The sequence below is a fragment of the Anopheles arabiensis genome, chromosome 2, assembly GCF_016920715.1.
Source record: "Anopheles arabiensis isolate DONGOLA chromosome 2, AaraD3, whole genome shotgun sequence".
Classification (NCBI taxonomy): Eukaryota; Metazoa; Arthropoda; class Insecta; order Diptera; family Culicidae; genus Anopheles; species Anopheles arabiensis.
The window spans coordinates 98,128,953-98,151,091 of record NC_053517.1 but is presented as its reverse complement, the minus strand read 5'-3'; the positions used below and the strand labels follow the sequence as shown (position 1 = coordinate 98,151,091).

The 22,139-nt window shown below is 48.4% G+C and overlaps 1 protein-coding gene across 6 annotated transcripts in view; it reads left to right on the top strand.

Annotated features, from left to right (window-relative positions):
* LOC120893337 (BMP-binding endothelial regulator protein) overlaps positions 1-22,139 on the top strand; it is a 77,029-nt gene that overhangs the window by 34,983 nt on the left and 19,907 nt on the right. For all 6 annotated transcript variants that reach the window (XM_040295148.1, XM_040295147.1, XM_040295146.1 and 3 more), the window contains 3 exons: positions 1,785-1,861; positions 17,580-17,679; positions 17,792-17,968. In XM_040295148.1, the coding sequence (XP_040151082.1) occupies positions 1,785-1,861; positions 17,580-17,679; positions 17,792-17,968 (354 nt within the window). The remainder of the gene's footprint in view (positions 1-1,784; positions 1,862-17,579; positions 17,680-17,791; positions 17,969-22,139) is intronic.

The window sequence follows — 22,139 nt, the reverse complement described above, 5'->3', positions numbered from 1 at the left end:
GCCGAGGAGAATCCCGCCGGTTGAGGATAATCTTGTTTGCCATCGCTATCGCATCGCGCTGCTGGGCGTGCGTGCGTGATAGTGAATTTCTCGTACGGGTTTGAGTGGAGAGAGTGGGGGGAGGCAAACGTAGACCCGACCGCAAACAGGCATGCCTTGCCGGTGGCGTCGAAGCTATGACGAACCTTGTTGTATTTTGTGTGTGACGTCAGCAGACAATAGGCAAACGGGATTGGCAAAACGGGTTAAATGTCCGGGAGTGTGGGATTACACTCTTCCTGTGGGCTTGTAAACACCCCCCCCCGCCTTCTTATTCCCCTCTGGAGACTGATCTTTAAGTAATGTTTGAAGAAACAAAACTCCGTACGCGTAGCGAGCGTGAACGGCGTGAACTCAATCGACCCACTCCATGTATCGAAGAATGCAGAAGAAAGCAACAAACAAGCCGACGAGGGAGGTATAAAATCACAACAAAAAGAAGAACAGCAAACCATAACGTCAGCAAACTGGCCACCACCGCCCTCCGCTGTTCTCCCTATTCGAAATGGAAACTAAACGCTGTATCATGCGCTAAAAATATCGACCACGGAGAATTAAAAATAAATACATTGATTTATTTTCGGAACCCCGAAATATCGTCGTCATCGGCCGCGGTTGGAATATGGCGAGAAGGCAGGTGAACCCAGGCCCACCACCACCACCACCAACGTTTGGCCTGACTTGTCGTGACAGCTCGTCACCAAAACCCGTACTGTGTGCTCCAACATGGGCGAGAAGTTGACAAATGGTCTCGACAGTACATCCATAACAGGGAACGCTGACCGCATGGGGACGGGAATATGGCATCGGGTCGTGTTTTTTGTTGTCGATCTTCCTTGGATGCTGTGTGCTGTGGCCAAAACCGTCCAGCTGGGCCCGATGACGCCCAATCGGATTGAACTTAAACCCGATCACGATTGGACGACTCGGTTGGAGCAAGAACCACACCTTGCAGACTCCCGGGGACGGTGATGACTTCATGGCGGGATGGGCCATCCGCTCCCGATGCATTCCAATTCCAATTCCACTCCAGTTCACGTGTTAGGGCAGTAGTTTTTTGTTCGGCCGCAAAAAGTTGCTAACTAATACGCTAATATGCGGGTGCAGCTCGGGCGGCATTCGCTTTTTGAAGTCTCAACTCGGTCATTTGGTCACTGTCAGGTTGAAGTGGCTTTCGGTAGGATTGTCTGCAAAAACGGAGCAAATTCAGAATTGATCCCCATACTGTCAGCAATCATTTGCGGTGAAGGCGAATCGGGTGTGTTGCAGAGCGTGTGCTAATGTGCTAATGTGCGCACGCCCGTCTAATGCTCCGTGTCTACTTAGCGGCTCTGTGTAAGACCGGCTTTTGTGGCCAGGAGCACGGCCCTGTTACATTGTTGCGGTAGGCAGCTTTATTCAGAATTTTGAGCCACGGCACAGTCAACAGTGAAGTTTTCGCTACGGTGCAAATCGTTCGTTGGTGTGACGGAATTGTAGCGATAATTTACGAGTCGGCGTTTCGGGTTTTGATGCCTATTGTCGAACGCAGACCTACCTTTTTTATGAATGAAGCACTAATAGTTCAGTACAAAAAAGAGCCTTCTGCCAACTCCGGTAGGAACGTCTTTGTTGATTCAAGTCTGTTTTTCTCCCTCGTTTAGGTTTGTTTATTGAATGTCCCAAGGGTTTATTTTTTCGAGAATAGTTAGGATGTTGTCTAATGTCTTCGTTTGCTTTTGTTTCTCTCTCACTCTCTTTCACAGCTGGATATCGGGAACCGTGCACAAACGAGGGCGAAGAGGTTAGGATCAGCATGCCGTGCTTCAAGTGTATCTGCAAGGTAAGTCTGGACAGCCGCCAGTGTTGATTTAACCATTTTCCCCCCAGGTCCCTAGCGATTCATTCCGGTTTGAGAGACAGAGAGAGAGAGGAAGAGGATTTCTCGGTAATTGCCAAAGTCAAGTGGAAAGTCCGCTGCTCCTTACATCGCATCGGGCAGGTTGTTGTTGTCCTGCTGTGCTTTTATTAGCTTAAGGACTTTCGAGACAATCGGTGTGTGATAGGTAGAGAGACGACAAAAAGGATTCACCTCAGGACGTCTCAGCGGGTGGCGTTTGGGATGGGTTTTTGTTTGCTGACGCCAGCACCCGCTGGTCGGCAGGTCTCGATCAGCTTCGGCGCCAGCATCTTAATGACCGAAACCTTTCCTGCCTGTGGACCTTCTTGCAAAGGGCGTGTTTCCCTTCATTCTGTCCATTTCATTGATAACTGGCAGATTCGGACGGAACAGTTATCCCATTATTACCTGAGCCGCCGGACGGCGCTGAGCCGACGCTCAGCTGTGGAAACTCATCTCTCATGTGTTGAGTTGTTGATTTTTCTCCTTCCTAGAGCTTCTCTTCTATCCCAAGAAAAAAAAAACTGTTTACTACTTGCACACCGCTGCAGCTGATCGAACCGATCGCAACCGAGCCCCGATCCGTTGGGCGCCATCTCCGTTTCGTTATTGTTTTCCATCCTTTTGAAATAGCGCGATGCGCTCGGGGACCCTCCACAGTGGCCACGTTCTGCGGCGAGGGCCACAGTGGCGTTGCCGCTTGTTGACAAACGCGCAGACAGAGCGGGTACACACATTCGGACCACCGCGCGGAGCAGGAGCAACCGCACGGTAAATATGGGCAACGCATGACGCGCCAGCCAGACACACGCACACACACACACACACCGACCGGTTCGGAGACGGTAGTGTGTTAACTTTTTCCTTTTGCCACTTGTGTCGAACAAATAACCTAAATGAAAAGCTAACAACAGACCGAACGCGTTGGGCGGTAGCACACCGATGTGGTTCCCTTCCAACGCCCCGGTTGTTGGTTGTAGGCAAACTCCCCTTCCTGCCGAGTTTTTACGTTGCAGGTAGATGCAGCTTTGAGCTAATGTGTTTCAGTGTGGACCTGTCACAAGAAAGAAGGAACGGCATTTGGGTATCTCTCTGCTCGATGATATGTGTTGGAATTGTATTACAATTTAAAGAATAAATGAAAGGAATAATAAAAGAGAGAGTTACCTACGCTTGAGTTACTTAGCACAGGTTATTCTTATTGGATATTTAAAATTCCAAGATCCTTAAGTTGAAGTCTATCATCCAAGATCCTTAAGTTCCAATGTATTATTACCTCAAAATCCTATTTATTCTTAACTAGTTCCTTTGGCCTGGTTCCACAGACTGTTTTATCAGCGGAAATTAAACTGTTCCTAATCTCTTCATGGGATTGAGCTTGAACTCATTATGGTACTGGATCCTTAGCCTATACCAATCTTGGAACAGATTTCCAATCCATACCAACCTTGAAATTGAGACTGAACACACATTGTCCTTGGATCTTATAAAGAACTCATAGCAATCCTTTTCCTAAACCCGTACCGGTTTTGAAACTTCCCTCGAAACAATTGAAACTAATATCATACACCCTAAAACCATTTTGAATGCAGTTCTGAACTAGTTGTGGATCTAGTTCATATTTGAGATTTGATCGCATACCCGTGTTCTTACTAAAACGGAGAGCTACCATCTTTGCTAAGGAGCAGCTCGGATCTCAAAGCGTTACATTCGGACTGCATGCAGAGGTACTAAGCACATACGTTTCTTATTATAAGCGTCTCAACTCGACATTGCCAATAGGTCTAGGTATACGTTACTACGATAAGCGATTCGTCTGTGTGCCTCTTGCAAACCGATCGCTGCCTTCATTGAACAAGCATTCCAATCCAGCTCCAATGTTTACGCGCCAGTGTTCTCAGCGATGTCTTGGGAGAGATTCTTGATCGGCAATCATGCAGAAAAGATCCCCCAACCCTCGACGGTAGTAACGCAAAGAGTATCAGGTCGTGTGTGTGTGTGTGTGTGTGTCCGTCCGTCGTCCGCCTTCAGTAGCGCTCTCTTGATCTTGATGCGCGGTACGACGAGCGCAAGAATGTACGATCGTGCTCCGGGGGCAGCCCCAAACCTTTCCTCCCTATGTGTCGCAGGGCATCAGCATCATCAGCTGGCCCACGGTCCCAACCGGTCGAAAAGAAAAGCCAGCATCCAGATCATGTGACTAACCAACCGTGTATCGGAGGAGGTGTTCGGCCAGCTGTTTCGCCCTCCCCGTTGTGTGTGTGAGAGAGAGAGAGAGCGTGGGTGAGGGCCGCTTGAGGTAGAGAATGTTCTTTTTATCGATGTGTCCGCGCATCGCGCTACCCCATCGCTGGGGGAGAATTAAAATCTTTGCATACATTTAAAAAAAACACACACACACACACGGGCATTAGTATTCATCGGGTGGAATGTTCCGCGTGCGGGCCACGATTCCCGTCCCGTTCCGGCGATAGTTTCGCTCGCTTCCTGTGTGCGGCTGCTGGCTGCTGCTTCTCGTTAGCTCTGCCAACGCACACCGACATACACACACACAATCCTTCTGCGCGTGTGTATGTTTGTGTGTCTGGACGGCTGGGTTTGCCGGCAGCCGCTTACGGTGAAACTCCGCACGCAAAGCCGGATTTTGCGAGGGAGCCAAAACCGTTCGGGCGGCCGGCTAGTCCAGTCCAGGTCTCACACATTGTTACTACCGACGGCGAAGAAGAATGTTGCTCCACGCTATTTAGCAGATTGGGAATGTGTGTTTTTTTTCGTCGACTAGCAGGGGAGGGGGGGGGGGTAAGGGGGAAATTAAGCCGTATCGTGCGTGTTTTTCGAAGATCGAGACACGGAGACGATGTTTTGAAAAGCCGAAAAAAAACGCATGCTTTGAAGAGAAAGATGTTTCTCCCTGCGTAACGTGTCGGTGACAAGGCAGCCAAAAAAACTAGAAAAAGCGTGATAGTGTCAAGGGGATAAACGCACAGCAGCAGCAACAAAAACAACAACAAAAGGAGCCAAAACATCCGCGATCCACCTGCGGGGTTTCGAGATCGCTTCGGTCCCATCATCATCATCATCATCATCCGTTCACCATGTGTGTGCTCTTGAGGAAAAAAAGACGCTTCAGAGGCACAGGTGTCTCGCGGGATTTTTATTCCACACCCCCTCTATTCCCTTTCTCCTACTATCCCCGTCCCTATTTCGATAAAGCGAAGCGCGCCGGCATGCAGATGATGATCGTTTCGGATAGGTTTTATTTATTTATTTATGTTTATGCGGCTCGGAATTGTTTCGAATCACGGCTCCCCACGGGCCGCTCCCCCTCTTCCCCCCGCCCTACATTTCAATTCTTCTGCTACCGTGTGTGTGTGTGTGCTTTTTTCTGCCTGGCAACACTGGCCACCGGCAGGCAGCGACTAGGAAAATGTCATAGTCACCTCCTGCTGGCGGGTTCGAAAACAAGCGCGCGCGCGCGCGCTCGAAGCGATCCTATAAAGCCGATAAAGGTTTTACGATCGCTCGGGACCGTCCACTATCGTGTCGTTCGACAAGACGTGCGTCTTTCGCACGCGATTATCATACGCAGGACAGGGCACAGGGTGGCCGCGACTTTGCATCAGCGTCTAATCGAATAATTCGCAAATTGGGCGAACAACCCTCGCGAACTCGCGGTCGGGACGATGATAATGCAATTGGCAGCCGACGGGGCGATAAAGATCAGCCATCAGAGGGGGGCTGTGCACGCCTGGAATGCGAAATAGCAGAACCTAGGAAAAGGGGGAGAGAAACAACAGCAGCAACAACAGAGGGCCGCGCACGATAAGCTGGACGGGCGAATCTGCGAAACAGGTGCCTCGGCATCCCGGCGAAGAGAAAGGTTTTATGGCTGCATGCTGTGCGTGTGTGTGTCGCTAGTACACGGCGAGGGCCTTAACCGAAACCACCAAGAAGGGATGCACGTAGGGAGCGGGCGGCGGGGTGCGACGGTAGTGACATTAAGAGTAAGCGCAAACGAGCGTCGCGTCGGCCGCGAGCGGGACACCACGATCGCAACGGCCACGTGCGCGACAGTGAAGAGTTACTCCTTCTCTCTCTCTCTTATATGACTCTTGCTGTACGACTTGACCACCCCTTTCACCTCCCCCCTTAGGTAAGGTTAACCCCCTTCCCGGAGCGACGCTGCACATAGGTGCAAAGCAAAAAACCGGTCCATAACACCCCAAACCCCAACGCACAAGCTGGTAGGAAGGGCTGGACCAAGCGGGGCGGCAAAGTGTAGAAGTAGAAGAAGGCAGCAAAAGAGAAACACACATAAAAATATGGCCGAGTGTTATTATACAATGAACAAGGTCGATAAAGGCCGTTCGAGCGCGCGCGCGCACACACAGACACACACTACTCCGCGCTGTGCCATTCCGTTTGGGGTCGACGTGGTGGTTGTGTGGTGGTTGCGTATTTTTTTTCCCTCTTCTCTTCTTTTCACTTCTGCAGAGGGGTGAAAACAACCCCTGGTGCGGGGAGGGGAAGGCACTGGTGGCGGTGCACATGCGAAAGGCATGCAACACATTTCCCTTGCCCGCCTTTGGTCGCCCGGGGATTGGGGGGACCGTCTCGCTTTCATCTCAGCAAAGCGGGCCTTCTTCCCCAATCGCACCACAGGCACACACAGGTGGCTCATCTGCAAGGTGTGTGCGTGTGTGTGATCAACCTTCTCCAAGATCATGCTGTGGTTGGGATGAAATGCCGGGGGAGTTAAACTAGGCCGATTTAGACTAGCCCCCGCGTGCTTATTGGGCGAACTGGATTGATAAAGATGTTGTGATTTGTTGTGAGGGGCTCTAAATATATTTTTTTTGCATCCAGCACGTGGTTTTATTTGTTTGCGTTGAGTTACTTTTGCGCTTAATGGGGCCCATGTGCGCCATTTTTCAACCCCATCCGCCCTTCCTTTGGGTTACATATTCCACCCGATTGAGCCATGCTGGTGCCACACTCTTTCCCGTGGGGCTACATTGCTTTGCTCGCTTGCTGCGTTCTGTGCCGCTGATCTACTGCCTCTCCAGACGCCCCTTTGCCATCCCTGCTGGTGGTGCTGGAGAACCAAGTGATCAAGTCAAAGCGGAGCGAGAATGTGGGTCATCGAATTTTCGGGTTTCCCTTACCCGTGTGCGTGTGCGGTTTTGTTTTGAATGTTGCTGTGCTTCGTTTTAATGCTTTTCGGTTTTTCGTTTTGCCATACCGTGCCCTGCCGGGGCTGTGCATACTTCTGGTGCGATCGTTTCATACTAAGCGGGGTCCACCACTGATAAGGGGAAAGGGTAGCGCATTCCATTTCACCTCACTGTTGAGTTTAACTCGCGCGGCTAGTTGCCAGTTGTGGTTGATGCTGTGATTGCGTTTCTCGATCGCCATCCCTTCACAGACGAGCTTTGAGTTTGCCATTTGTGTGTGTGTGTGTGTGTGTGTGTGTGTGTGTGTGTGTGTGTGTTTGCTTTTTATTATTTCATGTAATGAACATAAACTTACAGAAAAAAACAAAGTTGTTTGCGGTAACAAGAACATTTTTTTGGGGGGCACCCCAGTCCTTGACGTTTTGGAACGTTCACCACTCAAAAAAGGCACAATGCACAAAATCGAATGGCTGAACAATTGCTATTCATTTACATGCATTACCTCCTTCCATTTCTCCTGGCCAACGAAACACTGGTGGACCACATTTCGACTGGCTGGACACTCTTTCAGCGCGTCCAATCACAGCCATGTTTGTGTTTTTCGTTGTGGGGCTTCGCTCGCCATCCTTTCCTGTCCAGAGAAAAAAAGGCTCCAAGCCGGCCAACGCTGCCCCACAAAATGTCACCTTCTGTGTGGAGGAGAGGGAGCGGCATGGAACGGAGCGGGAGATTATGCTAGGCATATGATGCATGTGTAAGCCACCGCGCTCACGTCGACGCGCAAAGCACGGCGGCCTCGAGCCCGGCCACGATCGGTCCCCGACGTAACGATTAATGATTGACGTTGATGAATATTGTATGAAAATAAATAAATTTCGTAGAAAGTCATTTGCATATCATGATTTCCAAGCCCCAAGCCCCCTTTGGACGAGTTATGCCGTACTGTCTCGCGCAGAGAGAGAGAGAGCGCGAAGGCTGGACTGACGGTAGGTCAGCATAAATACACAGACTACCCATACACCCATGCACGCATATGAATAGATTGGAGATTGGGAGGGCGCAAAAAGAGTGTGTGTGTGTGTGTGTGTGTGTGTGTGTGTGTGTGTGTGTGTGTGTGCTTGCAAGGGCAAAATAAGCCCGCTGGAAGATGATGGAGCATCGAGCTTACCACCAATCGGTTGGCAAGATCCGGTCTCTCTTGCCTGCCGGCGATGGGACCGTTTGTCCGCTGTTGTTGTGGCCTTGTCGTGGAAGATAAAGAGCTGCGGGGGAAAGTGGAAGGAGCGGGAGAGGATAGCTAGTGAGATAGACAAGACGGATAGACGGTGTGCACAGACACACATACACACAAGCAGCCATTGCAGCTGATTGGCAGACGAGCGAGAGCTGCAGCGATGCTGCAAGACAGAGGATTATTTTTAGCCAGCCACGAGCGAAACTTTCCTTTTCCTTTCCGGTGCTTCCGGTACCAGTGGTTCTCGGACTGCCTTTGGATTGGTGTTTGATAGCAATGCTTCTGATAGAATGTCGATAGCGTGTTCGATAGCCGTCTGGCAAGCCTGTCTATGTCTGGTGACTTTCTGGTGGAGCTGCCAGCTTCCAGCACCGAAGAGAGAAAGGCATTCTTGCAACGAATTTATTCCATTTCGCACGAGAGTCTGGCTGATACAGATCCCTGACGCCTCCCTGTGTGTGTGTATCGAGCAATTGTTTTGAGTCGATTATCACAACCGAGCTCATTATTAAATGGCGACGGTTTCGCACACCTTCGGTTTCGTGAAATGCCACCAGGTATCAGCAGCAGCAGCAGCAGCACCCTTTTTATAAAATTACGAGACACTTTAGCGGACACCACTTCATTGGCACCTGTAATTTCGCGCTGAGCCGAGAACCATGCCCAGGGTCCACAGAGAAATGGCTCGGACCTGACATTTAAGCTTCGTCGGTCCAGACGTGTTAAGAGCTTTTGATTGCGCGTTGCATCCGCCCGCTCGCTGATGAATAGAGGTGTCTTGTTGATCGATGGGCTGGGAGAGGAGGAAATTCACTACACCCTACGAGTGGAATATGAGACGTGTGGGGGAAGGTGCTAGTGTGCCGGAAAGAATGCTACAACAAGCAGCGAAACGACGTCAGGCGCAAACGTCTGGAGCCGCGACGCTTGAACCGTTCGCCCGCCTGCCGAGCGGTATTGTCTCGCATGGGGAGCACGTTGCGTGGGTGGGTGGGTAGTTGAGGTGAAGCCGGTGTGCAACATGCAGATGCGGGTTGCATTCAGTTGCAGCAGTGATTGCAGCGCGCTGACGGAAGCGGCATTGGCGTCACGTTTTTAGCGGTTTAGCCGATATTGCGCAGGTGTGTTGATACAGGAAGTGCGAAGTTTGCTTTGCGGTTGATTGTATCGCTTGAAAGAATGTGTAAGAGGAAGAGTTTAGTAGATAATGTTAGAATAAAGCATAATATGTAATAATTGAAAGTGATAAAAAGAAGAAACAAGCAAAGTATGCAATAACACTTAATAAACAAAAGAGTAAAAAACCTCTTTATTGCGTGAATCGTAGCAAAAATTGAAGTTTCAAATACTAGTAAATAATTTTAAATTCACTGTATCTAAAAAAACTCAATTTATGCCAAGAAACGATTTTCTTAGAAGCATTTTTGGGTTTTTTGATCTTTAAAAGTGCTCCGTGGAGACGCATGGTACATTTCATGAATCTGAAAATTAGGAAAATTCTACTCCATTTTGTCATTTTAAATTCCCATCAAGTGACTAGTAAACCTTCATTGGTCAAGAAGTTGCCTGGAATTTTCTGAAAAACGACTCAACCACTTGCAGAAAGCTCCACCGGAACCATTCTATTGACAGTCTTAAAACTGTAATTCTAGACATTGATCACAAGGAGGCTCGATTTTCCAAGAAGGACACACTGTGACCAAAACGGAATACTTCACCCCCCCGGGCTGGACATGTCGGAAGTGTACGGGTTTTTTTTCGGTGCATAAATCATCGGGCAAACCCCATCTGGGTCACTGCTCACCCAGGCGCATCGAATCGAAACGGACGGGGCTGTTGCGCGAGGCCCTGTATGGGGCCTCGAAATGCCGGTTGCCGGATGCAACATGCACTGCGTCATAAAGTGGTGGCCCGAAGAAACGGGACAAACCCATCCACCATCCAGGGCAGTAAAGTTCTTTGCACGCTTGTGCACCATTGCCACTGGGGCAGAGCGGTGCGTGCGTTCCCGTGCAGAGTTGGCACCGAAGTGGCACAGACAAACCCTTCCTCCCCCCATCGAAGGACAAAAGGCTGCGCTCCTGAAGGCTGCGTATTTCCGGGTAAAATTTAAATCCATTTTACAGCACATAAATATCGCCCGTCTTCTTCGTGTACTAGGGGTGTGGCCGGAGTGGGAGAAGGATAAGAATAAGAAAAAAACGATTCCACCGAAAGCACTTTACCCTCGTCCCGGGGGTTTGGTCCTGCTGGTTTTTCCAAGAACATAACACTTAGCATTAGTGCACTCGTAGTTTAGCCCGAGCTTCCGGTGGAGCTTCTTGGCAGTGCGGGAAGAACTGTGAACCGCCAAAGGACGAGCTGGGTGGATTCCTTTTATCGAGAATTCATAGTTTAAGTGATCTTGCTGGCTGTAGAGGGAATGAAGTTTTGCTGGAAAAAGAAACACACACACACATACACAAACACACACACAAATCGATTCTGTATCGTGTGTTTGCTTCTTCCATAGAATATTTACGACAACATTAAGCGTATTTATTGTAGCACTGGCGTTATGGCGCTTGTGTATTGGTCCGGTGTCCTTCTTAGAAAAAAAAAAAAACGCAGGCAAAGCGATTTGCACCACCAGCAGCAGCTCTTTCTAGTCGAACAAGGTTAGGCGACAGGGTGACAGCAACAACAACAACAACAACAGCAGCAGTGAGCAAAATAAACGACAAACTTCTCTCGGTGGCCCAGTGCTGTGAAATATTGCCGATTTTAATATGCCATTACAACCGCCGCTAGATTAATATCGGTTTTGCGCTAGCAGGCAATTGAATAGCAAATCGACAAATGTCGCTTTCAATCAATGGGACAAACGTTCGACAGCAAAATGAATAATTCCATTCCACACCATGGCTCCGCTGCCCCGTACCGTTTCCTCTTTGCTGCGGCCCCCCCTCGGTCTGTGCTGTGGTACGATGCAGCACCACACGCTTGCACCGTGCACGGACGTGGGGCCTGCTGCAATGTTGCATTTGATTGCCCGCAGATGAGTTACGTGAGCGAGGTATATAATTTGTAACCTCTTCTTCTTATTCTTCTTCCTCTTCTTATTCTTCTTATTCTTCTTCGCGAACGTGCGTTTGTAGTGTGCACATTCCCGGGGGGCGCGCGCGCGAGGGCGGTGCTTTCGGTAGTCAGTTTCGAGGAACGTGCGGGCAATTAACATATTTAATTCCACGGATGTCAATCAAAGCACCGATGGAATGTGTGTGCGTGCGTGCGTGTGTGTTTGTTCGGGTGATTACTGGATGAGCGGGAATTGCTTGAACGCGGGCTGCAGTGAAGTGCATCGTGCAATCAGGCCGCTCCATCGTTAATGGCTACTTTATAGAAATTAGTTTGACAGGACATGAACAAGTTGATGTTTGGGCGGGGGGAGGTGTGGGGGTTCAGGGGTTCGTAGCAACTGCAGAAAATGATTTATCATTTGAAATGGTGTTTGCTGTTAGGAGCTGATAAATACAAACAAGTGGAATAATTCAAAAGATTTAATTTAATTAAAAAAAATCTTAATCGGATTAACATGAAAACCTATACCTCTTTTTAGAGATGACGCAAAACAAACTTATGAACATAAGAAAATACCTTTTTAAAAATATAAGTGGTCTAAAAATTTAAAAATAGATTGACAAACAAGTAAAAAACATACTGACAAGGAAACATGTAATATCAGTTGATGTAAACATCATCAAAATTACACAATCGAAAAAGAAATCTAATTAAGGGGAGTTTTACGATACTAGCCAGACTTTTTTATATGGAGTTTGATAGTTGGGGGCCGCAACCCTGTCAACACTGTCATACAAAACCACACGCAAAACTAGCCACAAATTTGAATCAATTGTTAACAAACGCCGATTCGCTCAAGGTGAACTAAACAGATTAAGCGGTAAAAAAGCGTCTTTGGGGGTCAACATCTCAGTTTATCATCATTTTAAAACCGTTAACCACACCATTGCGTGAACGAAACATAGCAAATAGAACATAATTCTTGGTTACGAAGAGTTTTTGATTTTTGATTGATTTCATCGGAAAATTGAGTTAAATTCTCGAAAAAGTTTATGATTTTTTTCCTGAATTCAAGTCTAAAATAAAGCAGATAGGAGTACTAAGTTCATTTAAACCGTTTTGATTAGGATAGCTTTTTTAAAAAATAAATGTACATGATTTGTCATGGGTTCAAGTCCCACTTGGACCTCCATACGAAGGACTGACTATCCTGCTATGTGTAAGTAAGTCACTGAAAGCCATGCCCAGTCAGTGGTAGAGGCAGGCCTTGATCGACAACTGTTGCTGTGCCAAACAAGAGTAATATTTCGTCGAGAAAGGTTTCAAATGGCTTGAATCGTTATATTTAAATTTATTAAAAGTACTTTAACCCATTTTGCATAGAAAAAACGTAAATAAAACGATTTTTAAATGCATCTTTGTTTGTAAAGAAACGATGGTGAAATTCAGTATGGTGGAACGTATTTGTCACATGGATATACCCTAGACGATGAATATTGTATTCACTGCTGGCTGAATCAAAACGAGTGTAAATTAGTTAATTTATATATTTTCGATACAAAGTGCATCAATTGAATAGGAAATTGAATGTTTTTTCCGATCAAATTATTTCCTCCCACTGCCAGTTGAATGAAGCACCACCACTTTGCAAATTACCCAGTACACGTCTGCTTATGCACTGGCAACAGCAGCAGCAACACATCACCGACCGCTGCCGTGTGTGTGTGTGTGTGTGTGTTGATTGTGTGGTGCATTACTAACACGTCCCCGAGCCAATTATGGGTTTCCCTTTCGAATTGCGTATTGTGTTCGCGTATTAGTCTCACGGCTTGGCGCCACCACCCGCGCACAAACGAGTGGTGCTCTCAGGGGTGGGAACGGATTGGGGGGGGGGGAAATGGCCGTTCAACGAGCGTGTATTTAACGGGCCTGTGCTAGAACCTCGCGCCGCGATTGTTTTATCCAACCAGTAGGTGGGACGGGAAAAGGGCAACCAGCAGGTCCATTTTTTACCCCTTGCCAGCCGATGTTGAGTTTGACCGAGTGTTCCATTACCACCACGGCGTGATAGCATTGGAATGATCGGCCTGTCTATCTCTACCACCCTCCGCGTCCCCCCTCCTTGTCACTAATCTACCCGCTCGGTGTTTAGTTTTAGTTTTGTCCCGTCTCTGCGCGCATTTTTTTCCCGCTCCACTCTTTGCCTTCTCCACTTCACTATCCGGCCCGGCCCGTAATGAGATGGCAAAGATAGCAATGGATAGCACAGACGTGAGTGAGTGGGATAGGGCTGGGGAAGGCTGAAGGGGGGGTAAGTACTTACACCCCCGTTCCCGCCACTGGAGACCCGATATATGATCTGCATTGGAATGACGCTAATGTACAGTTTCCGCGCCAAACGGCGACGACACGATTAGTTTCGCACGGTAGCACCCGCGTTAATCGCAAAGCCCGGCGTCAAATATGTGCCTGTGTATGTGTGTGTGTGTGTGTGTGTGCGAAGTGTGTATGTGTGTTTACAGGGAAAATGGAAGAAGGGTTTGCCAAACCCCCATTCGTTCTCGGAGCCCCATTTGATCCGAGCTGGTGGCCTGTCTGTCGGTGTCAGGCTCGTCACCGTACACCTACCTTCGCACACCCTAACCCGCCACCAAGGGAAGGCGACCGGTGACTATGGTGCCGGTAGTGACGACGAACTTGGCTCTTGGCACATTGGCGACGACAGCGACGACGACGACGGCGACGACGATGAAAACGTTGATAATATTATTAATGGGCGCGATATCGAACGGTCGATCATGCGTTTTCTAGGAGCGGTTTGTGGTTTAAAAAAAAGGGACTGCATTACCATCTCCTACCCCTCTCTCTCTCTCGCCACCACCACCTTCGATGCTGTTGGCGATAATGATAATGATGATGTTATTGATGCCGACCCAATGATCGTCATCCTGTTGCGGAGTTGTCGGCGCTGCTGCTGCCGCTGCTGCTGATGATGATGATATACATGTACGATTAAGCGCAGCTTAAAGTGACGGCTTAATAGGTGCCACCCGTTGGCCGCACCGCTTCCCTTCCAGCGTGGCGCCGTGGCGTTCCCTCGATCTTCCGAAGTGGATTAGATTTGCTGTACAGTAGGAACCCGGGGTTTCGCCATTTCGGACTGCATTAAGTTGCACAGTTGGTGCACGGATCGGGGAATCGTTGCAGCTTGCAACAACACACAGGGTTCATAAAGATTGTGTTGTTTGTAATTAAAATCGCTCGTAATTGCTCCTACCGGTAAGTAATCATAACGTGGTAGCAGCCGCCGCCGCCACCGCCGCCGGGAGGCTACTTGTGAAGCATCATACACAGTCTCTCGGCACAACAGAAGTAAAAATGTTGTAATATAAATTACTAAACACACCCGATGGTGCGAAGGTGTGCGCGAGGCTGGCGCTGTTTAGGATTCATATAAATTTTGCAATTACACACACACACAAAACACTTGATCATGATCATCATGGTGCGGCAACACCATCGTCGGCCTGAACCGTCCAAGATCCGTCGGATCGATAATGCGCGTTTGTTGTGGTGATTAAAGGGAAATTAAGCTGTGTTTCATGGGCGAAAGCAAATGTTTAGTCAACAAAAGTCGCATTTGATGGATTTATGGAGCGTTGGAGTTTGGTTAATAGCAATGCACTGCACTAGCAGTGCACAGTTCCGCTCGTTGTCTTCCACATGCTGCATGGTTGCCCCTGTTTTATCTACAATGTACACATGCCTGCATCGGTTCATGCCTTTCGACCCATCGCACGCCTGCAAAGCGACGTCATGATAACGCACCACACTACCGGCGGCGGCCAGCAAAAATGGCGCCATCCCGTTTTGTGTCGCACATTTGCGAGGGTGGCTTGGTTTGTTCTTTTCTTCTGAAAGGCAAAGCATATAGTAAGGCCTTCTCTACCCCCCCGGTTAACGACGGGTCAAGTTTAAATGCTTAACTGGATCGGACCGGACGCTTATCAGTGCTAAAAAGGGAGTAGAAGAACTTTATGAGTCCAGCAAAAAAAAAAAAAAACGAAAGAAACTTCCGATTGCAGATTGGCGTGGTGTATGGTGTGTTGTGTGTTGCGTTTGGATAAGCTTTTGCTGTGTGGCACGTTCTGCCGTTTAGACTACCACTTTATGGTTCATTATCACTCAGCACAAAAGGCCAAGAACATTCACAATACAGACGCATCGGGGCTATAGAAGAAAAATTAATCGAAAAACCTTGAAATAGATGCTTCTCAGTACGGTTGTCTTCCTACTTCTTGCTCCCCATTTTTGTGTCTGGATGGTGTCCGTTCGGTTTTAATGCGCTCCTCCATATTATAGTCGTGGGAGCGATAGGGTACGAGCGAGCCCTCGAAAGGATTGTGATTTAGGCAGAGAAATTGCACGTGCTGGGAATACGAAAGGAGGATAGGAGCGCAATAAAACAAAACATCTATTCCAATATCATCCCTCCCCACACTTTGGCCCAAACTTTGTCCGTTCCGCACGATTAAAGACGAACTCAAGTTGGGCTCAGTGAAGTAGAAATAATGGAAAAATAGCCGAAAAAAGGGGTGAAGAGCAGATCGGGGAGAAAAATTGAGGGAAAGAGAATATTCTAATGCAAAACAATAATGCCTTCTGGCAGAACGAGATTTTATGTCGCGAAGCGTACGAAGCGGTTATGCTGCCTTCATAACAGTCCTAGCGGCGGCGGCGGCGGCGGTGGCCAGTTGGTCCGGAAAGTGTTTCGCAATTACGGATGCGGCAATGCGTGCGGAATGACAATGCGGGCGTGTGTGGAAGAGGCCAGTGTTGGTTGCCTTTTATTGCCCCCGTAAGAGCAAAGTCTTTTGAGTTTTGCCGCCTGCCGAATCGAAGCGAAGCGGACGAGACACAGTGAAGGACAAAAGTTGGACCAGGAGCTTTTGAAACGGTGGCTTAATTTTGGGGAAGATGTTCTTGCTTGCTTCAATTAAATCAAGACAAAAGATACAATTTAATGACGGTAATAGCATTTTAATTGTTATTCAAAAAATTGAACAATAAAACTGGTTTGCAAAGTAATGCCATGAAACCAATGAAACTGTCAACTGTCGCCTGTGTTTGTTTGTAGTCCTTCCAGCAAGGATTGGCAAAAGTTCGGAGCAGTTTCTGGGCCACATCTGGGATAATGCTCACTGACCTGGGAAGCAGTAAAATAATCATAAAGCAGCAAGTTCAATCAAACATTCACAGCTTAAAGCTCGCTGATGTGGAAATATCGCAATCGCAGGGCACGAAAAGTGTCGATTTGTGTGTATTTTTTACCGGAAGTTCGTTGCCAGAGGAAGGCTACAAACAGTGGATTCGATTTGGTGATGCAAATGAATTGAAAACTTTTTGACAACGAGCATTAAATGGATTCAAATTTTAACTTTACTTTGCATGCTCCGAACAATCGATGAGAAAGACGTGAAGCCCTATTAGCTGTTAGATACACGGACGCTACTGTGACCCAGTAACTTCCTTAAGCATGAGCAGCATGAATAGCAAACCTTTCAACGTACCGTGCCACAGATGTAACCGTAGAAAGGGATGATTTACGGACTCGGTAGTCATGACCACGTCCAATTGATTATACTGCAGCACTGTCAGTGAGTTTCGATCCGAACGGAAGCTGTCACAGAATTGGAGGGGTTGAAAGCAAAACGGATAAACTTGCGAGATAAACCTCGTGTATGTGCCGCAAAAGGGGGGATAGTACTGCTTGAAAGTGTGCCAGTCGTTCTTACGGGGAAAAATGCACATTTCACATGAAAGCATACGGAGTTGGCAGCAGGAGTCCAATTTCGCTACTGGAATACTCGGAATGGCTCAGTGCGTCTCCAGCCATGCGATGCAATGTGGTAGTAATGGTAGTACAGGGAGGCGACGCATTGTCATGGTGATGCGCTTTATTACTGCAAGCTGTCGCCAGCAATAAAAGAGTTTACAAACGCGCTTGGAGCGCGCCAGTGAAAGGAACATATCTCTTATAGTACTTAGATTCTTGTAAGCACAAGCAAGTGCAGCAAAAAAAAAAAACAACAATTCCGGAACCACACGGAAAAGCAAACAAATCATTAAACAATATGACAGCAAATTTTCATTCCTTTCTTTCGCACTTTTTGTTTCTTCTCTTTAACGGCAGAACGGCTTCGTGGAATGTGAGCAGGAAAGCTGCCCGGCGGTGGACGATTGCTACATCTACAAAAAGAAAGGTCCGGACGAATGCTGCGACAAGTGTATCGGTAAGTTAGCTCTCCATGGGGCAATCTAGAGACACAAGCTATAAAAAAACCATAAAATTCGCTAACACCCTTTCTTGGCGTTTTCGGCTCTTGCTCTTCCTTCAAACGACAGGATGTTTATACCAGGGCCGACACATCGACAGCGGTACCGAGTGGACCGATCCGGACGATCCCTGCATGCACTACAAATGCGTTTCCGGTGTGGTAACGCGCTCGGAGATGAAATGTTACGCACCGTGCTCGGATCCGAGTCCACCGCGCAAAGGCCAGTGCTGTCCGACCTGTTTAGGTGAGTTGCAGAAATTTCCTGCCAGAACATCATATTTTCGCTCTGTGTGTGTGTGTGTGTGCGTTCCCGGCCTAGAAGGTCAGGAGCGTTCGTTCCTGCTGGGTGGTCTAGTGTGCGCTCATTATCACGTCGGCTGCCCAAATGCACCGGAAAAGTGAGGGGGGGAGGCTTCGAGATTGCTCCGTAGGGGTCATTACGCTCATCGATTAGCTCGTCGTGCTGGTCGCCGCGTAAAGATCTTGCTGATGGATGGATCACTCTGGCGGAAGAGCACCAGGGGAATGTCCCGCTGGGGTGAGAATGGATAATAAGCATAACACAAGCGCCACCAGAATGGGAATAGTTTCTTCATGTTCTTCGGTGCTGTTAGTGACGATGCTGGGGAAGAAGTGGAGTTTGGAAGAAAGGTGTAGATAACTAGATAAAGCGTAAAATCATCAATAAAACCCAAAACCGTGGAATGGAATTTTGTTCTTCCTAATCTAGAACAAGCTAGAAACACCTGGGGGAAAAGGAAAGCGGAGGACGCTCGAGAAGACACTCTAAATCCCTTTTCTAGGCTGTGCCTTCTTTGGGACGAAGTTCTGGAATGTTTTGATGGGAGAAGAGGGCAAAGCTTTCCAAATCCTTGGTCCCGAGTCACGAGTCGATGATTTATTAACCAATCTGCTCTAATCAGCCCCTCGCAGCCTCCCGTTCTCTGGTGTCCCCGAGTGAGCCTCCGAAACGACCTCCGAGAGGCGCAGGAAGCTCCCATGGAGGCCCGCGTTTGATGATTGATGTCCGCGAGCAAGCCGGCCGGTCGGTTGGTCGGTTTACCTTTTAAAAGAAGGTATTTCGATGGCATTTGGCCGAACCATCGTTATCTGCTACGAGAACTGTGCGAGAGCTTTCGATTTTATGACCACGCAGCTTGCCATGGGAAAGTCTGTCGACCCGGTGGTGGGGTCGAAGAAGATTTATGAAGTAGCGAGCGCGATCGCACGCCCCAGTTGCCCGCCGACCCACTCCAACGTTTGGCAGGGTCGGCAGAAATTAGCAAATAAACCGCTCCGCGTACGCTTGAACGCCGCTGGTGATGAGTGTTGCCAGTTACCGGTCTCCCCTAAGGGTCACATAGCACACACACAGAGCGCTAAGCAGCAACTTCCGCAGCAAACGGTATCGCGCCTTATAGCGGGCAAACCACCGTTCGTTCGCTCGCTGCAACAGTTTGTATGGCGTTTGTTGTTTTTATGTTGATAATTTTTCGATTTGAACCTGGCGCGCGCTGGGTGGTCCAGCAGCCGTTGGCGCATTGTTTTCAAACTGTGCGCGGCTCATCAACGCCACCGTTGCTGGTCGGGCTCTCTATCGCCTGCAATGAGGTGATGATTAAGCGACTGGAGGCAATGGCAAAAAATCTGTAGAGAAAGAGAGAACAAATCACGCGCATCATCTCGCGCCGGTTAGCCCCGCGTGACAGCTGAAGGCCTTTCTCCGTTCCTGCGAGCTGACAGCACGACGGAAAGCACGTGCTTGGTGGTGGTGGGGTCAGTGCTTACGCACATGATGAGATGAGCGATCGGGCGATTTGCCATTACCTTGGAGCGTTATTTCCTATAAAGAAGTTACACTGAAAGGGAACTCTTTCTTTACAAAAGAAATTTGTAACATTTTTGTCCTGTAACATTGTGCCTTAGCAGCTTTGTAACAATGTTTCCCGTAAGTGTAGCTTCAATAAATTCAATACCTGTCCAGTGCGATAAATTAACGGCCACAGTGCTACAGCAAGATCAGTGCAAGATGTAATCTCTGTAGCCTCTCCTCGCTCTCGCTGTGTGCCGCTTAAGACCGCGGAATAAATTGTGAACTTTACCACCTTGGTCTTGGTCGCAAACGGAACGATCACAACCGTGCTGACCATGCTGGCCGATAAGATCGAAATGCAAAACCTTTTGCGTAAAAAACGCGCGCGCGTGTGTGCGAGAGTAATCCATATAATGCGGTAATTTATTGCTTCGTTGAAGAGTGCCCATTACACGACGGACTATAAATTAAAATAATAAAAAAAAACTCCCCACAACACACCGTTCTATTACACACCTCGATCTTGGAGACTCGATCGGCAGGGGGGTGTCTCTTCAGGGTGTGCGCGCCCAGCAGATAATTATTCCCGCTCGCACTTGTTCGAAGAAGTAATTATCCACACTTACTATGCTAATCGCGACGCGGTCGGAGCAAAACGATCGCAGCAACCACAGGGTGTAGAATATGTTTTATTTGATCACTCTGCTCGGCCTAGGTTGGCTGGAGGTGAGCAAGAGATCGATTTGTGATAAATTAAATCAACACCTTTTCCGAACGCCTGCGCGGGAGAGATGCTTTGGTGACGACGGAGGGCCAGAGGACAGATCGATCGAGTTCGTCGCTTGCAACGTTCGTCGATCGTTAAGTGTTTTGCTCGTTGATCGTTTGGTGATATCTCATTGGATTCCCTCTCTAGGACATCCCGAGCTGAAAGGATATTGATTATTTCCTCGGTTCTTGTCAGAGAGTTCTTGGGTCTGCCTTCACAGCGCCCTCTAACCCGCAGCAGCAGCATGTCTTCCCATTGCTGAGGCTGTAAATTTTTATCGCAATCACCAATTGGACCTCGAGTAAGGCCTCTTCGAAGCCTCAAACAAGTTCGCGCGCTCCTCGATGACCAGCACAACCATTAACAAACCGTCCCCCAACCCGTGCGTGGAGTTCCTATCCCCCCAGGTTGGGATGTATTAGGTCGGTGCGCGCGGGCAATAAGATGGTAAAATTTACGATAGCGCTCCGCTGCCTTTGAGATCGCGCTATAAAAATGTCGTATTTACATAAGAAATATCTTTCTGCGATAAAATATTTCCTATCGCAAACTGTACAGGGCGAATAGGGGGGTGGGGTTCGGTAATCTCCCTTGGTTTCGTGCGTATGACCGCGTTGGGTTGGTTGGTTGCGATCGGTTTGCTTCTTCGCTTCTTGTTTCATTTCTTCATTTTTGACGGTTTTGCGCTTGGCAGCAGTTGTTCACACTTTCACCCTGGCACTGTTGGGGCCCACCCAAGAAAAGTGCGTGACAATCTCGTGAGACAATCCCTTAAGATGATTCTTTCCGCTTCTTCAGTGTCGATTCACCAGGCTCTCTGATTCTGATAGTTCTTTGTGTGGCGGTGTGTGGCGGTGTTGTAAATGAATAGGTTGGCGAGAGCAGGTTTGATAGTGTGTCAGCATTGCGGGTTAGTTATCGCGTATGCGGTTGTCAGATAAATGTATGTCTTTGAAGATCTGCGCAGGTTGGTACAGGGCGACCCTGATGTGGTCCTGCACACACTGACACACGCAATAAAACGAATACCCCTAGAGACGGTCTGCAAACGTCAAGATTTCTTCCTCATAGCGTGTTCGTGCAATGACAAGTGTCTTGTCTAGTGATGATCACGCTATATTGCTAATAGCTATGGTAGGAACAGGGATGAAAAAAGCCACGAAATTCAGAACCTTCAGTGGAATAGCAAACCGCTTTCGATGGGGTTAACAATTGCTGACCCTGCGAAATGTCACGCCACACAGGCCGCGATTCGTAAGATCACACACGACTCGGTTCGGGGGCAAAATATGGCAATAAAAACACACACACAGGCACACAACCAATTCCTCGTGGCTTCCAATTTGTCAACGCATTTGTCTAGTAACACAAAAACGACACCAATGGGTGAAGAGCAGGAAGAAAACTAACGCGTCTACAAAAGCGCCTTCGCCTTTGACAGACACGGACGCGCCCGTTACGACCGTGAATTTCATAAAACACGCGCCCCGTCCTTCACCGAACGAAATTGATTCATCAATTCATTTCTGGAGGCTCTGGAAGCTTGAGCTTTTCGGTGCGGTACACCCGAAATTGAGATAGAACCTTGCGGAGTTTCATGTTGGTTCAGTGTTGAACTGTTCCGCTCCTCCAACCTTCGAGACCTCAATTTGTCTTCCGCCAGCGCGGGATCGCGGGTGCGGCTCCGGCACAAGAAGAAGCAGTTCTTCCCATCATCATGTCAACGATGGGCACCCTTTTCTGATGGGAGCAGCTAGGAGCCTACCCGTTCTTCTACCCAAGTATCTCCAGGGTGTGTTCTACGCTCCCTGGGTTATCATTAATTTTCGTTTG